We start from the raw sequence: 16823 nt of genomic DNA, 5'->3' as shown, positions 1-16823 counted from the left end.
AGGTGAGGAGAAAGTTCTTCCCAGAAAGAGTAATTGGCCATTGGAATGTGCTGCCCAGGGAGGTGGTGGAGTCCCCATCCCTGGAGGTGTTCAAAAAAGGATTGGACGTGGCACCATGGTTTAGTTAGTCATGAGGTATTAGGTATTAGATTGGACTTGATGATCTCTGAGGTCTTTTCCAACCTGGTTGATTCTAAGATTCTATGACCTCCAGGGATGGTGACTCCACCACCTCCCTGGGCAGTCAATTCCAGTTGCTAATTCCCCTTTCCCTGAGGAAGTGCTTCCTAACATACAACCTAAACCTCCCCTGGCACAGCTTCAGGCCATGCCCTTTCTGCCAAAGGCTGCCTGGCAGGAGAGCCTGATCCCTCCTTCATTCTCTGAGCTGGGGAATACCAAATCACATGGACTTTTCACTTCTACAAAAACAAGCAACGGAAGACTTGTGACAGTCTAGAGCTCTATTTCCTTGTTTCTGGCCTAAAGTGCTTTATAGCAGATTTCTGAAGCAGAGCCAGATAGTGACACATGTGACAGCATGTGTGGGTATTTGCTGGGCCTCAAACAAGTGTGTAGGGAGGAGTACATACTGCTAGGCTAAGAGATCGCATTTGCTAGGGTGTGAAGGCAGAGAACAGTATCTGGAGACCACTTTGTACTGCAGATTTCACTGCTGGATAGGGTGAGTGAAAGGAGAGAGAAGGGCAGAATACCCTTTCCTTGTTGCAAACCAACACTAAATCCTTGTCCAAAAGTTTTTTGAATGGTCCAGTACTTTATGGTGTAGTAATAGGGTTTTTTTAATACCAGTATTATGATGTTTAATCTGTGCCCAGTTCTATTCAACATCTTTATTAATGACCCGGATGAGGGAATCGAGTCAACCATTAGTAAATTTGCAGATGACACCAAGTTGGGAGGCAGTGTGGATCTCCTGGAGGGTAGGAGGATGCTGCAGAGGGACCTGGCCAGGCTGGGTCAATGGGCTGAGGCCAGCAGTATGAGATTCAACAAGGCCAAGTGCAGGGTCCTGCACTTTGGCCATGACCCCATGCAGTGCTACAGACTGGGGGATGAGTGTCTGGAGAGCCGCCTGGCAGAGAGGGACCTGGCAGTGCTGGGGGACAGCAGCTGAACATGAGCCAGCAGTGTGCCCAGGGGGCACAGAAGGCCAGTGGCATCTTGGCTTGGATCAGGAATAGTGTGGCCAGCAGGACTAGGGATGGAATTCTGCCCTGTGCTGGGCACTGCTGAGGCCTCACCTGGAGCACTGTGTGCAGCTCTGGGCCCTCCCTGCAAGAGAGATCTTGAGGTGCTGGAGCAGGTCCAGAGGAGAGCAACCAGACTGGAGAAGGGACTGGAGGGAAAGTCTGATGAGGAAAGGCTGAGGGAGCTGGGGTTGCTTAGTCTGGAGAAGAGAAGACTCAGGGAGGACCTTATCACACTCTATAAGTACCTGAAGGGAAGTTGTAGTCAGGTGGGGGTCAGGCTTTTGTGCCAGGCAACTTGTGACAAGACAGGAGGGCATGGTATGGAGGGCAGGGGAGGGTTAGGTTGGATATTAGCAAGCACTTCCTCACAGAAAGGCTGATTAGGCACTGGGATGGACTGCCCAGGGAGGTGGTGGAGTCGCCATCACTGGAGGTCTTTAAGAAACGCTTGGATGTGTCACTTGGTGGCATGGTTTAGCTGATGTGGTGGCGTTAGGTCACAGGCTGGTCATAGGATGATCTCAGAGGTCATTTCCAGCCTCCACAATCCTGTGATTCTGTGATTTTATACAGTATTACCTAGCATCGTGCAAAATCACTAGTGTCCAAGCATCTACTGAAACCATTTGCAAATATGCAGTGAGATGTTAGGCACCAGCCTTCCTTAAATTGCAGTTTAATATCTTAATTACAAACTCATGTACCCAGTACTCTGTGGAAGGTGAGACTGTGAAACAGCATGGGGAAAACCCCAGTCTCTGCCAAAAATCTGCTGGTTACTTCCTTCAGGCACATTGAGCCCTGGTATATTTTTAGCACAAGTTTGAAAGCATGTCACATGACAAAATTGATTATGTGTGATTGACCTGGAGGAAGGGCCTTTGCCTTTCTCAGTGATTGGTAATCTTTTCACCTGAACAATTACTGATAGCTTCTTGTATTCATATCAGCTCCTGTACGCTGCCGAAGACATTCAGAGGCAACTGATGGCAGTAGTGTTTTGTGTCTGTTGTATGTGCAGTGTCAAACAGGCTACCCCAGATGAGATGAAAGATCTGGACAACAGATGTCTCAGAAAGTATGAGCCTGGTATTTTGTGATATTTTCCTGTCTTTCATGTGGACTTTGGAGAATTCCAGCCTATATGCTCCGGAGAGCTGATCTTAAGGCAACCTTTCATCAAGAGTCCATCCACGCAGCAAATGCTCTCTGCAAGGCAGAGCTCACTTTACCTCTGGTGGGCAAAGTCTGACAGCACATTTGCATGACACAGCTCTTGCTTTCTGTACCATCTCACCATCAGAGGCTGGGGAGGGGTCTGGAGCACAGCCCCACGAGGAGAGGCTGAGGGAGCTGGGGTTGCTTAGCTTGGAGATGAGGAGGAGGCTCAGGGGAGACATTATTGCTGTCTACAACTCCCTGAAGGGAGGTTGTAGCCACGTAGGGGTTGGTCTTTTCTCCCAGGCAACCAGCACCAGAGCAAGAGGACACAGTCTCAAGCTGTGCCAGGGGAAGTTTAGGCTGGAAGTGAGGAGAAAGTTCTTCATAGAAAGAGAGACTGGCCATTGGAATGTGCTGCCCAGGGAGGTGGTGGAGTCACCATCCCTAGAGGTGTTTAGGAAGAGCCTGGATGAGGCACTTGGTGCCATGGTTTAGTTGATTAGATGGTGTTGGGTGATAGGTTGGACTTGATGATCTCAAAGGTCTTTTCCAACCTGGTTAATTAAATTCAATTCCATTCAATCAGCATCGTTGGAATAAAACATGAGTCAACTATAAAAGGGTTGAACTTGCTGGTGTGTCAGAAAACTAATCCAGTTGAAGAGGATCAGTTTAAAGACAATTCTTTCCTCCTAATAATGGGCATTGAATAAACTGTTTTCCTACACTGAGTAAGCCTATGGGCAGAGGTTGCTTTTTGAACTGAGTTTAAATGAGAGCTAATCTGCTCATACTTTTTAGAAAAAGAAAGCAACTTTGGAGGTTGCCACCAAGGTAAAAGGAAATCCAAATCCATCACTGCTTCTTTCATCAGAGGGGGTAAATCTGTTGCCCTGAGACATAGCATTGTTCTGCTTCTGAGCTCGATTATACAGAACTTTAAAATCCCTTTGAAATTACTGACCAGGAGCTTCCTTCATAGTTTATCTTTACATAGCCACATTCAGATACATAGACATGGCTTTTCTTTTTTTCCCTTGTCATCCATGGCAGCTAAGTAGCAATTTTTTTGTTTGATTGTTGTTTTGGGAGGGTTGGGGAAAGTAGGGTGAAGAATAACCAGTATGGTTAGGGGCTGCCCTGCTGGAAAGCAGCTCCATGGAGAAAGACCTCAGAGTCCTAGTGGACAGTAAACTCTGCATGTGACAGCAGTGTGTCCTTATGGCCAAGAAAGCAAATGGTATCCTGGGATGCATCAGGAAAAGCGTGTCCAGCAGGTCTATTCTGCCCTGGTGAGACCACACTTGTTTGGGGTTCAGTTTGGGGCTCCCCAGTTGAAGATAGGCAGAGACCTGCTGGAGAGAGTCCAATGGATGAGGATGACTAGGGGACTTGAGCATATCCCCTATGTAGAGAGACAGAGATCCCTGAGGCTGTTTAGTCTTGAGAAGAGAAGACAGGGAGGGGATCTGATCAGCATCTATCAATATGTGAGGAGTGGGTGTCAAGTAGAGGAGGACAAGTTCTTTTTGGTGGTGTGCAGCAATGGATACAAACTTGAATGTAGGAAGTTTCACCTCAACATGAGGAGAAACTTCTTTACAGTCAGGGTGATGGAGTCCTGGAACAGGCTGCCCAGAGAGGTTGTGGAGTCTCCTTCTCTGGAGTCTTTCAAAACCCACCTGGATGCATTCCTGTGTGGACTACCCTGCGTGATCCTGCTCTGGCAGGGGGTTTGGACTCAATGATCTCCAGAGGTTTCTCCAAACCTCTAATGTGCTGTGATACTGTGATAAAAACTACCTCATTAACTCTACATCTCCCATCTTTAGTGTTCTTATCACGTTCAAGCTAGACACATAGAGTGTGTTTTATTTTCTTTTCAGATAATCCTTCATGAGGTGCTTTGTCTCAGGTTGTGAGCTTGTGACTGTGGCCTTGTGACAGTGATTGGTGCTTTCAGAGTAGTGCCAGGAAGCGTGTGGCCTATGGCTTAGGACATCCCCATAACATTTGTTGTATCTTGACACTGCTACACATGGCTAGCCAATTAGGGAAATAGTTGAGTTGCTGGAATGTGTCCAGAGAAGGGCAACAAAGCTGGGGAGGGGTTTGGAGCACAGCCCTGTGAGGAGAGGCTGAGGGAGTTGGGGTTATTTAGCCAGGAGATGAGGAGGCTCAAGGGTGACCTTATTGCTCTCTACAACTGCCTGAAGGGAGGTTGTAGCCAGATGGGGATTGGTCTCTTCTCCCAGGCAACCAGCACCAGAACAAGAGGACACAGTCTCAAGCTGTGCCAGGGGAAGTTTAGGCTCAAGGTGAGGAGAAAGTTCTTCACAGAAAGAGAGACTGGCCATTGGAATGTGCTGCCCAGGGAGGTGGGGGATTCCCCATCCCTGGAGATGTTACAAAATGGATTGGATGCAGCACTCGAAGCCATGGTTTAGTTGTCATAAGGCATTAGGTGATAGGTTGGACTTGATGATCTCTGAGGTCTTTTCCAACCTTGTGGATTCTGTGATTCTGTGATACACACACACACACACAGAGACACACACACACACACACACATATATATATATATATATATATATATTTAACATATGTACCCATGTGATTTCTCTAAATCCATATGGCTGAAATGATGGAAACAATTTCACAAGAGAAAAGCACACAGGACCCTAGAAAGGACCCTGGAAGTTTTTGTTCACAAGAAATGTACACGTACAGCATTGGCTCTTCCAAAAGTCTGAATCTTATTGTAGCTCCTGTCAGTCATTCCTGACCTGCATGACCCAAACTTTTCTAGAAATGCATTTTTTGTCTTCAGCCTGACAGTGTTCAAAGGAAGCTCTGGGTCCTACACCTTTTTTTGAGTACAGGAATCAAAATTACAGATGGGTAAACGGTAACCTCAGCTTCAGAGGTTAGACAGGGTTCAAGTAAGCGTCAGAAATGTATGCTTCGAAAAAATCTTTTCTCCTGTACACTCCCACCCACCTCAATAAATATCAGGCTCCTGACACCTTCAGGCTACCCCTCAAAGTGGCTCCAAGACCCAGATGCAGCTTTCCCCATTAAGAAGATAAGAATCTTCAGATCTTTCCCCTCTCTGACTCTGCCACACTATGCACATTTTTAGCTGTTATGACCCTAAAGCCTTTTTACAAACCAACAAACACAGTATTCGAGAGGCAATGAATTGAAACCAACAATAAACAAAGCCAACCAAGGGACCCCTCATGCCCATCCTTCAAAAATACATGATTTCAAAGGAAGATAATCCAAAATGGTCACAGAATCACAGAATTTCAGGGTCTGAAAAGGACCTTGAGAGATCATCCAGTCCAACCCCACTGCCAGAGCAGGATCACCTACAATAGATTACACAGGAACACATCCAGGCAAGTTTTGAATATCTGAAGAGAGAGAGACTCCACAACCCCTCTGGGCAGCCTGTTCCAGTGCTCTGTCACCCTCACAGGGAAAATATTTTTCCTCATATTTACATGAAACTTCCTATGCCTAGCTTCCACCATTGCCCCTTGTGCTGTCATTGGGCTTCACCCAGCAGAGCCTGGCTCCATCCTCTTGGCACTCACCCTTTACATCTTTATAAACATTGATGAGGTCACCTCTCAGCCTCCTCCAAGCTACAGAGCCCTCAGCTCCCTCAGTCTCTCCTCATATGGAAGATGTTCAGGCTAGATGTGAGGAGGTCAGGCTAGATGTGAGGAGGAGGTTCTTCACCATGAGAGTGGTGAAACCCTGGAATGTGTTGTCCAGGGAGGTGGTCAAGGCCCCGTCCCTGAGGGTGTTTAAGAGTAGGCTGGATGAGGCTCTGGCCAGCCTGATCTAGTGTGGGGTGTCCCTGCCCGTGGCAGGGGGGTTGGAACTAGATGATCCTTGTGGTCCCTTCCAACCCTGAATGAAACTATGAAACTATGAAACTATGTTGCACTCCCTTCATCATCCTTGTGGCTCTCATCTGGCATCTTTCAAGAAGCTCACTATTTTTCTTGAACTGAGGAGCCCAGAACCGGACACAATATTCCAGATGCAGCCTCACCAGTGCAGAGCAGAGCAGGAGGAGAACCTCTCTTGACCTACTGGTCACAGCCCTTCTAATCCACCCCAGAATGGCATTGGCCTTCCTGGCCACAAGAGCACATTGCTAGTTCAATGGTCATCCTTCACTCCACCAGGACCCCCAGGTCCTTTTTGCCTTTGCTGTTCTCCAGCAGGTCTGTCCCCAACCTATAGTGGTGCATGGAGTTGTTCCTTCACAGGAAAATTTCCTAGGCATCAGCCTAGAACTGCCCCAATGCAGGAACTGAAGTTTGTCAGAAGTGCTGGCCTATGAAGTAATCTGATTTGTATAAAGGCTGGATGAAAGAAAAGGCTAAACACACAAAAGACATTCAGGTCTTCCATTTCAAAGGAAGTTTTCAATCACAGGCTATCATCAATATGTAAATGTGCATAGAAAAGTCATTTGGGCCTCCTGTATGAGCTATAAGAGCTAAAAGTTTGTGATGTCTTCAGAAGCTTGTCAGAACTTAGCACTTTTAGAGAAGACATTTCTAGAGGAAAAAAAAATACTTAGTCTTTGGCAGAAATGAATTTCAGCTTAAAAAAGGAAGGAAAGCTGTCCTGGAGTAGCACTATATTTGAGTGAAAAACTCCACAGAGTGAAATATGTTTGCCAGGAACCAAGAGAGAAAGTTACAGCTTTCTGCCAGATGAAAGTACAGCAGGACTGGCTGAGGTATGCCCTTGTCTCTTGTGAGTGTCCACAGGGTTAACTTTCAGCATATGAGGTTTCTGCCTGACCATTCTCTCCTTTCACTCTGAGCCATTGTTTACCCTGCAGGATTTCTAACGCTGGGAAAAGTAGTTCTTCCTGTGGCACGTGTTGCCCCAACAGTATTCTATCAGCTTATTTGAAGTAGACATAGAATGCTGTTGAACTTTCAGCCTTGCATTCAAGTGCTGCCTTTTACTTGCCTGCTTGTTCTGCCTCTTTGTTTTATTCTCTTGGAGTGAGCTGGACTTTGTTGAATATAATTAACTGAAAACTACAAAAGTGCAAATCAAGGATGTCACCAACCTTGAAGCATTTGATTTCAACTTGTATTCTCTAGAGGAAAAAATGGTGAAAAGATTCATTCTGATTGCTTGCTTGATTGATTTATTACATATCATTCTTATTAAAAACGAGCTTGAATGTAGGGAGAGCAGCTACTATAGTGTGGCCAGCAGGAGCGGGAAGTTATTCTGCCCCTGTACTCAGCACTGGTTAGGACACACCTTGAGTCCTGTGTCCAGTTCTGGGCCACTCAGTTTAGGAAAGATGTTGAGTTGCTGGAAGGTGTCCAGAGAAGGGCAACAAAGCTGGGGAGGGGTCTGGAGCACAGCCCTGTGAGGAGAGGCTGAGGGAGCTGGGGTTGCTTAGCCTGGAGAGGAGGAGGCTCAGGGGAGACATTATTGCTCTCTCCAACTCCCTGAAGGGAGGTTGTAGCCAGGAGGGGGTTGATCTCTTCTCCCAGGCAAGCAGCACCAGAACAAGAGGACACAGCCTCAATCTGCACTAGGGGAGGTTCAGGCTGGATGTTAGGAAGAAGTTCTTCATAGAAAGAGAGATTGGCCATTAGAATGTGCTGCCCAGGGAGGTGGTGGAGTCACCATCACTGGAAGTGTTTAAAATGAGACAGGATGAGGCACTTAGTGCCATGGTTTAATTGATTAGATGGTGTTGGGTGATAGGTTGGACTTGATAATCTCAGAGGTCTTTTCCAACCTGATTAATTCTGATTCTAATTCTGATTGTACTTTGTAAAGCTTGATTGAAGAAAGGACATTTTGACTGAGAACACAACTAATAGCCTGCTTCACTGAGGGGAGAAGAGGTCCAGACAAACAGATTAGATGAAACCAGGTGGTTAACTGGAGGGTTCTTTGTGGGTTTGTTTGTTTGTTTTGTTGTTGAGGGTTTTTTTTTGTGTTTTGTTGTTGTTGTTGTGGTTATTGTTGTTTTTTAAAGCAAATAATTCCACACACTATTCCTGTCAAATTGTAATGAAGGAAATATTTACTCTCTTAATAAGGCATCCTTATTTTTTTGCTCTGCCATTGTTGTAATGCTCAGGAGACAGTCATGATTGCAATTTCAGAGTAATTTTTGGATGTTTATTTTAATAGAATCATCAGAGAATCATAGAATGGCTTAGGTTGGAAGGGACCTTAGAGATCATCTACTCCAACCTGCCCACCAGGGGCAAGGATGCCTCACTATTAGACTTGGTTGCACAAGGTCTCATTCAGCCTGGCCTTGAACACCCCCAGGGCAGCCTGTTCCAGAGGTCCCCCACCCTCATACTGAAGAACTTCTTCCTAAGATCCAGTTTAAACCTACTCTCCTTCAGCTTCAAACCATTCCCCTTTGTCCCATTGCTATGAAAAGTCCCTCTCCAGCCTTCCTGTAGGATCCCTCCAGGTATTGGAAGGCAGCTTCAAGGTCCCCCCCCAGAGTGTTTTGGCTTGTTTGCATTCTGTTGTTTATTTTTCCTATTTTTATCTATCTATATATATATAAATATAAATATATATATATATATATATATATATATATATATATATATATATATAAAAATATGAGGAGGGGAGATTTAGGCTGGATATTAAGGAGAAATTCTATATAGTGAGGGTGGTGAGACGCTGGAACAGGTTGCCCAAAGAAGCAACCTCCAGGGAGGTCGTGAATGCCTCTTCCCAGGAGGTGTTCAAGGCCAGGCTGGATAAGGGCTTGGGCAGCCTGGTCTAGTGGAAGGTGTCCCTGCCTGTGGCAGGGGTGTTGGGACAAGCTGCACCAGGGGAAGTTTAGGTTCGAGGTGAGGAGAAAGTTCTTCACAGACAGAGTTGTTAGCCATTGGAGTGGGCTGCCCAGGAAGGTGGTGGAATCACTGTCCAAGCCCTACGAGGAGAGGCTGAGGGAGCTGGGGTTGTTTAGCCTGGAGAAGAGGAGGCTCAGGGGTGACCTCATTGGTCTCTACAACTACCTGAAGGGGGATTGTAGCCAGGAGGGAGTTGGTCTCTTCTCTCAGGCAACCAGCACCAGAATGAGAGGACACAGTCTCAAGCTGCACCAGGGGTGGTTTAGGCTCGAGGTGAGGAGAAAATTCTTCACTGAGTCATTCGCCATTGGAATGTGCTGCCCAGGGAGGTGGTGGAGTCACCGTCCCTGGAGGGGTTCAAGAGGGAATTGGATGTGGCACTTGGTGCCATGGTCTAGTCATGACAGGTCAGACTTGATGATCCTTGAGGTCTCTTCCAACTTTGGTGATACTGTGATACTGTGATCTCAGAGTTAATTGTTTAAAGCAGAAGGTTTGACTAGAGACTTCTAGTCTAGTTTCTGACTAAACTGTTTCTGTCCTTGAAACGGTGAATGACTCAGTGAGGAAATAGAAGCAGGAGAGAGGCATAGAGAGTTAGTTCTTAATTTTCAAAAGAAGTTTCACGACTTTGTCAGCTGGTAATTCATCTTAGGATTCTGAGGTCCATCAGCTTTGGAAACTTAAGTTAGCTTCCGCTCCCATAGCAGCTGAGTTAATCTACACCACTTCAGCAGTTACATGCTCTGAGTAATGTCAATGATTTCCATCCTTTGGGGATTGTCTTAGAGATGACCTTACAAAACATGCAGACTAGATGGTTTTATTTCTCATCAGAAGTTAGATTACTGGTTTCAGTTGAGGGATCTTTTCCTAGATGTTAACAGAAAGTCCTTAAACCACCAATTTCCAAAGTCTGAAAGAATATACCAAGGGAAGGGTTGTTCTCAATCTGTCCAGCTTCTTTCATTCTCCCCATAAGCATCTGCTGCTGAACACTTCTGGAAGCAGAGTGCTGATGTAGATAGATGTGTGGTCTGACCCAGAACAGATTTGCAATGTATCAAATACTGGCCATTCTTTTCAGCCTGTATGTTAACATCTTCTTGCAGCTTCTTGCTTCTAACCATAGTACATTTTGGGGGATTGGTTTGTTTTTTATTATGCTCTTGTGATCCTCCTTGATCTCAGAAAGATAAAAGGCAATATGTGGTAGCATTATTCACACTTTGGACAGAAGTGCTTCAAAGCTGAGTGCAGGTTTTACACTGTGTCCTGTGAGCTGGGTTTTGTTCATGATTTAAATATGGGTCAGAACAGCCCAAATTACACCTATAGTGATTATAAAAGGTTATGTAGCTCCAGAAAGTAATGCAGAGCATACAGAATTAGATTAGAATTAAATTGTATGGATAATGCTTGCACTAAAACTCTGCTTTTCAGTAAGTCGTTCCGTCCCCACTGAAGTTAGTAGAACTGTTCTCACTGACTTGGGTGGTTGCAGGGTTGGATTCTAGTTTTGAGACCACAAAGTTTTAATGTCCAATGATAAATAGTCATTACATTTTTAAAAGAAAGGGGTATTATAAATATTGGGAGGGGGGGAGGAGGGAAGAAAAAGAAAAGAAAGAACTAACAAAATGAAAAATGTTAAATACAATTTTCCATGCAAGTAAATATAGTATACCTGGAACTGCTTATCAAACATTAGCATTTTATTTGCTTTGGAATTCAGTTCAGATTGTTGGTTTGTTTATTTTTCTATCAGTGAACAGTGCCAGTAGAATACACCTAAGTATTGATAGATCTGTCATAAACTTTGCATTAATCGTAGCTCAGGACTCTGTTCATGGGAAACAGTTTCTTGAACTTGGTGCTGCCAAAATCTCTAGGGATGGGATGGGATAGAATAGGATAGGATAGAATAGAATTGAATTGAATTGAATTGAATTGAATTGAATTGAATTGGATTGGATTGGATTGAATTGAATTGAATTGAATTGAATTGAATTGAATTGAATTGAATTGAATTGAATTGAATTGAATTGAATTGAATTGAATTGAATTGAATTGGATTGGATTGAATTGAATTGAATTGACCAGGTTGGAAAAGACCTTCAAGATCATTGCGTCCAACCTATCACCCAACACCATCTAATCAGCTAAACCGTGGCACCAAGCACCCCACACAATCTCTTCCTAGACACCTTCAGTGATGATGACTCCACCACCTCCCTGGGCAGCACATTCCAATGGCCAATCTCTCTTTCTGTGCAGAACTTCTTCCTAACATCCAGCCTAAACCTCCCCAGGTGCAGCTTGAGACTGTGTCCTCTTGTTCTGATGCTGGTTGCCTGGATAAAAATGATGGAAGGGCATATATATGAAAATCTCTGATGTGTTTATTTTTGCTGGCCAAAGCCAACAGCAGTGTGGTGTATTTTTATAGTAAGGTATGTGTTCATAGGATTGCCAAATGTGCTTACTGATAAATCAGTTGTCTTTTGGCTTTGTCTAGCATGTTTATATAGAATCATAGAATCATGGAATGGTTTGGGTTGGAAGCAATCACTAAAGGTCATCTAGTCCAACGCCCCTGCAGTGAGCAGGGACATTCTCCACTAGATCAGGTTGCTCTGAGCCTTACTGAGCCTTATCTCGAATATCCAGGCATGGTGCCTCAACTACCTCCCTGGGCAACCTGTTCCAGTGTTCCACCAACCTCGTAGTAAAGAAGTAGTTCCTAACATCCAGTCCAAACTTCCTCTCATTTCAAACCATTGCCCCTCATCCTATCACTGTAAGCAGCTGCTCTACAACCTTCTTGTAGGCCCCCTTCAGGTACTGGAAAGCCACTCTTAGGTCTCCCGGGGTTCTTCTCCTCTCCATGCTGAACAACCATAGCTCCCACACTTTTATATGTTCATTGGTATTTCTTTTCAGTGCTTAAAACAATGAAAGACATTCTACAGGTTATGAAAGCAATACAAACACTGTGGAGCATATTAAATTAAAACATGGCAAACACTGAGCTAAAATAAATATTTGTGAGGAAAGTTTCAACCTAAAAGCTAAGAGCCAGGCACTTTTATTGGGCTGTGGTACAACGGTGAAGCAAAAGGATTCAATCAGTGTACTGCTGAAGTGTTTCTTGTTCCAAAAAATTGACTACAGCTTTGGAGTGTTAGTTTTCATGTTTCATGATTTTATTGATTTCTGTCTCAAACAATTTCATCAGAGAGGTAATAATTCAAGTTGCTGGGGTGCAGGCTTGCCCTCAAATCTGGTCGTAGAGCTTGGATCTTTTCACTGCTAATGTGAGACATTTGAGTGCTTGGGTGATCAATGGACACATTGTTGTACACAACACTTAAGTTGAGAGACATTGCAATTGTACAAGAGGTGGAAATATACCTCACTCCCAGCCATACTGATTGTTTTGCAGATAGAGGAGGGGGAAAAGAAAACACATCTAAAATTTGAATACTGGCAAAGTTGAAGACACATCTGTTGAAGACTTTGCTTCTAACTGGATTGCAGAGAAAAGCTTCACAGAAAAGCTTCACAGAATCATAGAATTGTTAGGGTTGGAAGGGACCTCGTGATGCTGATTCACAGCTACCTTATAAATAAAAAGAGTGGTCTTAGAGTCTCCAAATTATGCAACCACTACCTGAAGTCACCTTTTTAAAATGGAATATGTGCCTTTTGTCTTACAATTTCCAAGGGCTTGGGAGACCTTCTTAGAATCATAGAATTTTTAGGGTTGGAAGGGACCTCAAGGATCATCCAGTTCAAAACTCCCTGCTATGGGCAGGGACACCTCACACTAGATCAGGTTGCCCAGAGCCACATCCAGCCTGGCCTTGAAAACCTCCAGGGATGAGGCTTCCACCACCTCCCTGGGCAACCTGTTCCATTCTTGATTACCAGTCTAAGTCTGTGCAAAATCTTGTTTCCACAAACTACACAGAAAGGTATCCAAAGCTTGGATAATTTCTCAGGGTCAGAAATGAGAGAAATCTGAAATATTCTATGAATGAAAGAAAGTAAGAGCAGTCTGAGTACTGTGTAAGTGAAGCCAAGTTTTTCAGAGGTATTTACTTGCTGTGTAGGACTAATTTACTTCTCTCACTTGACAGAATATATTGAAAGAACATGTGACCAGAAAACTCAAGGATTTGTAAGAAAAAATAAGCCATATATGAGGGCTGAGTTGGAAACAAAATCTAAATGTTGGGTTTATGCAATAAAACTGACTTCCCCTTTGAAGTGCTGGAGACACCAGCACCAGTTAACACCTAATTCTGTCATCTCTTCATTCCAAGCTATGATTTCTGGGCCCCTCAGTTTAGGAAAGAGGTTGAGTTGCTGGAATGTGTCCAGAGAAGGGCAAAAAAGCTGGGGAGGGGTTTGGAGCACAGCCCTGTGAGGAGAGGCTGAGGGAGCTGGGGGTGCTTAGCCTGGAGAAGAGGAGGCTCAGGGGAGACCTTCTTGCTGTCTCCAACTCCCTGAAGGGAGGTTGTAGCCAGGTGGGGGTTGGTCTCTTCTCTCAGGCAACCAGCACCAGAACAAGAGGACACAGTCTCAAACTGCACCAGGGCAGGTTTAGGCTGGATGTTAGGAAGAAGTTCTTCATAGAAAGAGAGATTGGCCGTTGGAATGTGCTGCCCAGGGAGGTGGTGGAGTCACCATCCTTGGAGATGTTTAGGAAGAGATTGTACGGGGTGCTTGGTGCCATGGTTTAGTTGATTAGATGGTGTTGGGTGATAGGTTGGACATGATGATCTTGAAGGTCTTTTCCAACCTGGTCTGGTCTATTCTATTCTATTCTATTCTATTCTATTCTATTCTATTCTATCCTATCCTATCCTATCCTATCCTATCCCATCCCATCCCATCCCATCCCATCCCTAGAGATTTTGGCAGCATCAAGTTCAAGAAACTGTTTCCCATGAACAGAGTATAAAATGGATATAAAATACTCAGTCAAAAACAGTTCTTTAGGCCTTTAAGTACATTAGATCTGTGTTTTTTGAGAGTTCGGCAGCATTTTTTTCATAACTTGGTTTTACTAGCAGTGTTGGGATAAAATTACAAGCATTTGGGAAGGTGGGGATGCATCTTATTAAAAAGAAGAAAAAAAATGGAAACAAACCCCAACCCCCACAATCCACCAATACTGCTAGTCTCACTAGTTCAAAATAAAACTAGACAGCACAGCCTCTCCAAAGGTGCTTTAAGGGTGATTCCTCTGCGGGTGACATTCTGGTATATGACATGAGCATCTCCCCTGTGAAGAGAGACTGGGAGATCTGGGGCTGTTTAGTCTTGAGAGGGGAAGACTGAGAGGGGATCTGATCAATGCCTATCAATATCTGAGGGGTGGATGTCAAGTGGAGGGGGCCAAACTCTTTTCAGTGGTGCACAGGAATAAGACAAGGAACAATGGATACAAACTTGAACACAGAAAGTTTCAGCTCAACACGAGGAGAAACTTCTTTCCAGTGAGGGTGACAGAGCCCTGGAGCAGGAATAGGTTGCCCAGAGAGGTTGTGGAGTCTCCTTCTGTGGAGACTTTCAAAACCCACCTGGATGCATTCCTGTGCAGACTACCCTAAGTGATCCTGCTTTGGCGGGGGGGGGTTTGGTCTCGATGATCTCTGGAGTTTCCCTTCCAACCTGTACTATACTGTGATACTGCGATACCGTGGTTTGAAAACACTCCAAACAGTATGTAAGGCTATTTAAAAGACACTTTGCAAAAGTTATCAAAACTAAGCTGATTTTATCAGTGCACTGTCTGACTTTACTCATTCAGGCAGACTGCATTAAAGAAGGAATGGCTAACTCTAGGTCCCACCCGTTTCCCTTTGAAAACACTCCTGCTCTCAAACCAGCTGCTCTGGCCAAAGGTAACATGTCGCAGAACCTCCTCACTCTTCAGGCTTTATTCATTCCTGGCGGATATGCTATTTTGGGGGTGATTAATACAACAATCTATTGACTTGAAAAACATGATCACTTTTAGAAGTCTCAGACTTCCTCCACATCTTCCAGATGCAATTTTTCTTTTAGATTTTCTTTCATTTGCTTCATCCCCTCCCCCACCCCCACCCCCCTATTTCTTTATTTTGGATTTATTTCAGCACTCTACTTCACAGTAGCAAGGGGGGGAAAAAAAAAGATGATGTACTTCGTCTGCACATTTGGCAATGGATTAAAAATTGCTGGTTGACAGACTGCTTTAAAATACCGAGATCTGCATTATATGACAACAGCTGAATGTTTTCAGAACATCTAAAGGTTGTTGAACTGTAATGTCTGCTAGTTATTTGATAAACTTTGAAGTTGCAGCTTTTTTTTTTTCTCCTTGTTTTGGTAGGGTTTTTCTCTTCTCGTTACAAGCATCGTAGCGCTGATGTTTTCATTTCCTACAATCACAAGAAAGGAGTCTTATGAATGTATAATTCATTATATTTGGGAATGTTAAGTATAACTAAAGTCACCTGGTTTTGCCCTGTTTAGTTTAGGTGAAGCTGAGGTGGTCTGTAATGGGCGCTATGAGGAATCTTTTTCTGTTGCAGAATAGACTCTACAAACCCTGGTCCAGGTTTACCTGCACACTTTAAACTCAAACTTGCAATAATCATCACCTACTTTTTTTTTTTTTTCTCCCTCTTTTTCTTTCTTTTATTCCCCTCTCTTTTTCTTTCTTCCCCCCTCTTTTTCTTTCTTTCCTCCCTCCCCCCCCCTTTTTCTTTCTTTCTTGTTTCTTTTCTCTTTGCAAGAAATATTCTGGGCCTTCAAATTGCAGTGAACGTTCAAATAGTTTGCCATTGTCGCCACAAGAAGTTTGTCAGTGTCTTAACAGACCACATTCAAGACAAAATATCCACTTTCACAGCAGGTAAGTTAAATAATAGATCATTATTATTTTTTTTCCCCCCTTCATTATATTTAGTCCATTTGTATTTTGCAAAAATCAAAAGGAGCAGAGCTTGAGGCTGTTTGCTGCTGCTTTTGCCACTTTTGATTAACATGATATTACTGTAGTTAAAGTATGCTTGGTAAAACCAAATTTATTAAATTCAGTTTTGTGGGGTTGTTTTGGGTTTTTTTTTCTCCATGGCTACCAGAAATAAGAATCTAAGGACATATGAAAGGATGTATAAGTGTGTTTTTATTTATCTAAGTTTGACTATAAATCATAAAACTGGTTTTTACATCTATCAGAACATAGATGTTGAAATGGAGATTTGTAAGACTAGATAAAGATTAAAAGGGATTTTTCTACACAGCTGCATTCTTTTGGAGAGAAAAGGCTGAAATATGCTTCCAGTAATTGAAATGTAAACATTTCAAATTGATGGCAGACTTTTATTACTCTCCAAGATAAAGCCTTCCTGGAGTATTAAAATAGATATTTCATGTTATTTCCAAGCTTCAAAAGTGCCTTTGAAAAGGGACAAGCAATTTACAGAATAGCTACAAACAGCAAGGGCTGCAAGATAGTTACCCAAGACCCTTCCTGATTTACCTACATTTCGGTACT

General features: G+C 43.8%; 1 protein-coding gene across 1 annotated transcript in view; it reads left to right on the top strand.

Annotated features, from left to right (window-relative positions):
- The window catches only part of LRRIQ1 (leucine rich repeats and IQ motif containing 1), a 132602-nt gene that overhangs the window by 55956 nt on the left and 59823 nt on the right, over positions 1 to 16823 (top strand). Inside the window, exon 18 of the mRNA XM_068160872.1 lies at positions 16060 to 16178. Coding sequence (XP_068016973.1) covers positions 16060 to 16178 — 119 coding nt within the window. The remainder of the gene's footprint in view (positions 1 to 16059; positions 16179 to 16823) is intronic.

Source organism: Melanerpes formicivorus, unplaced genomic scaffold (assembly GCF_026170545.1).
Source record: "Melanerpes formicivorus ecotype bairdi unplaced genomic scaffold, bMelFor1.0.p_v2 SCAF_54, whole genome shotgun sequence".
In the NCBI taxonomy this organism is placed as follows: domain Eukaryota; kingdom Metazoa; phylum Chordata; class Aves; order Piciformes; family Picidae; genus Melanerpes; species Melanerpes formicivorus.
This window is presented reverse-complemented; position numbering and strand designations above follow the sequence as displayed.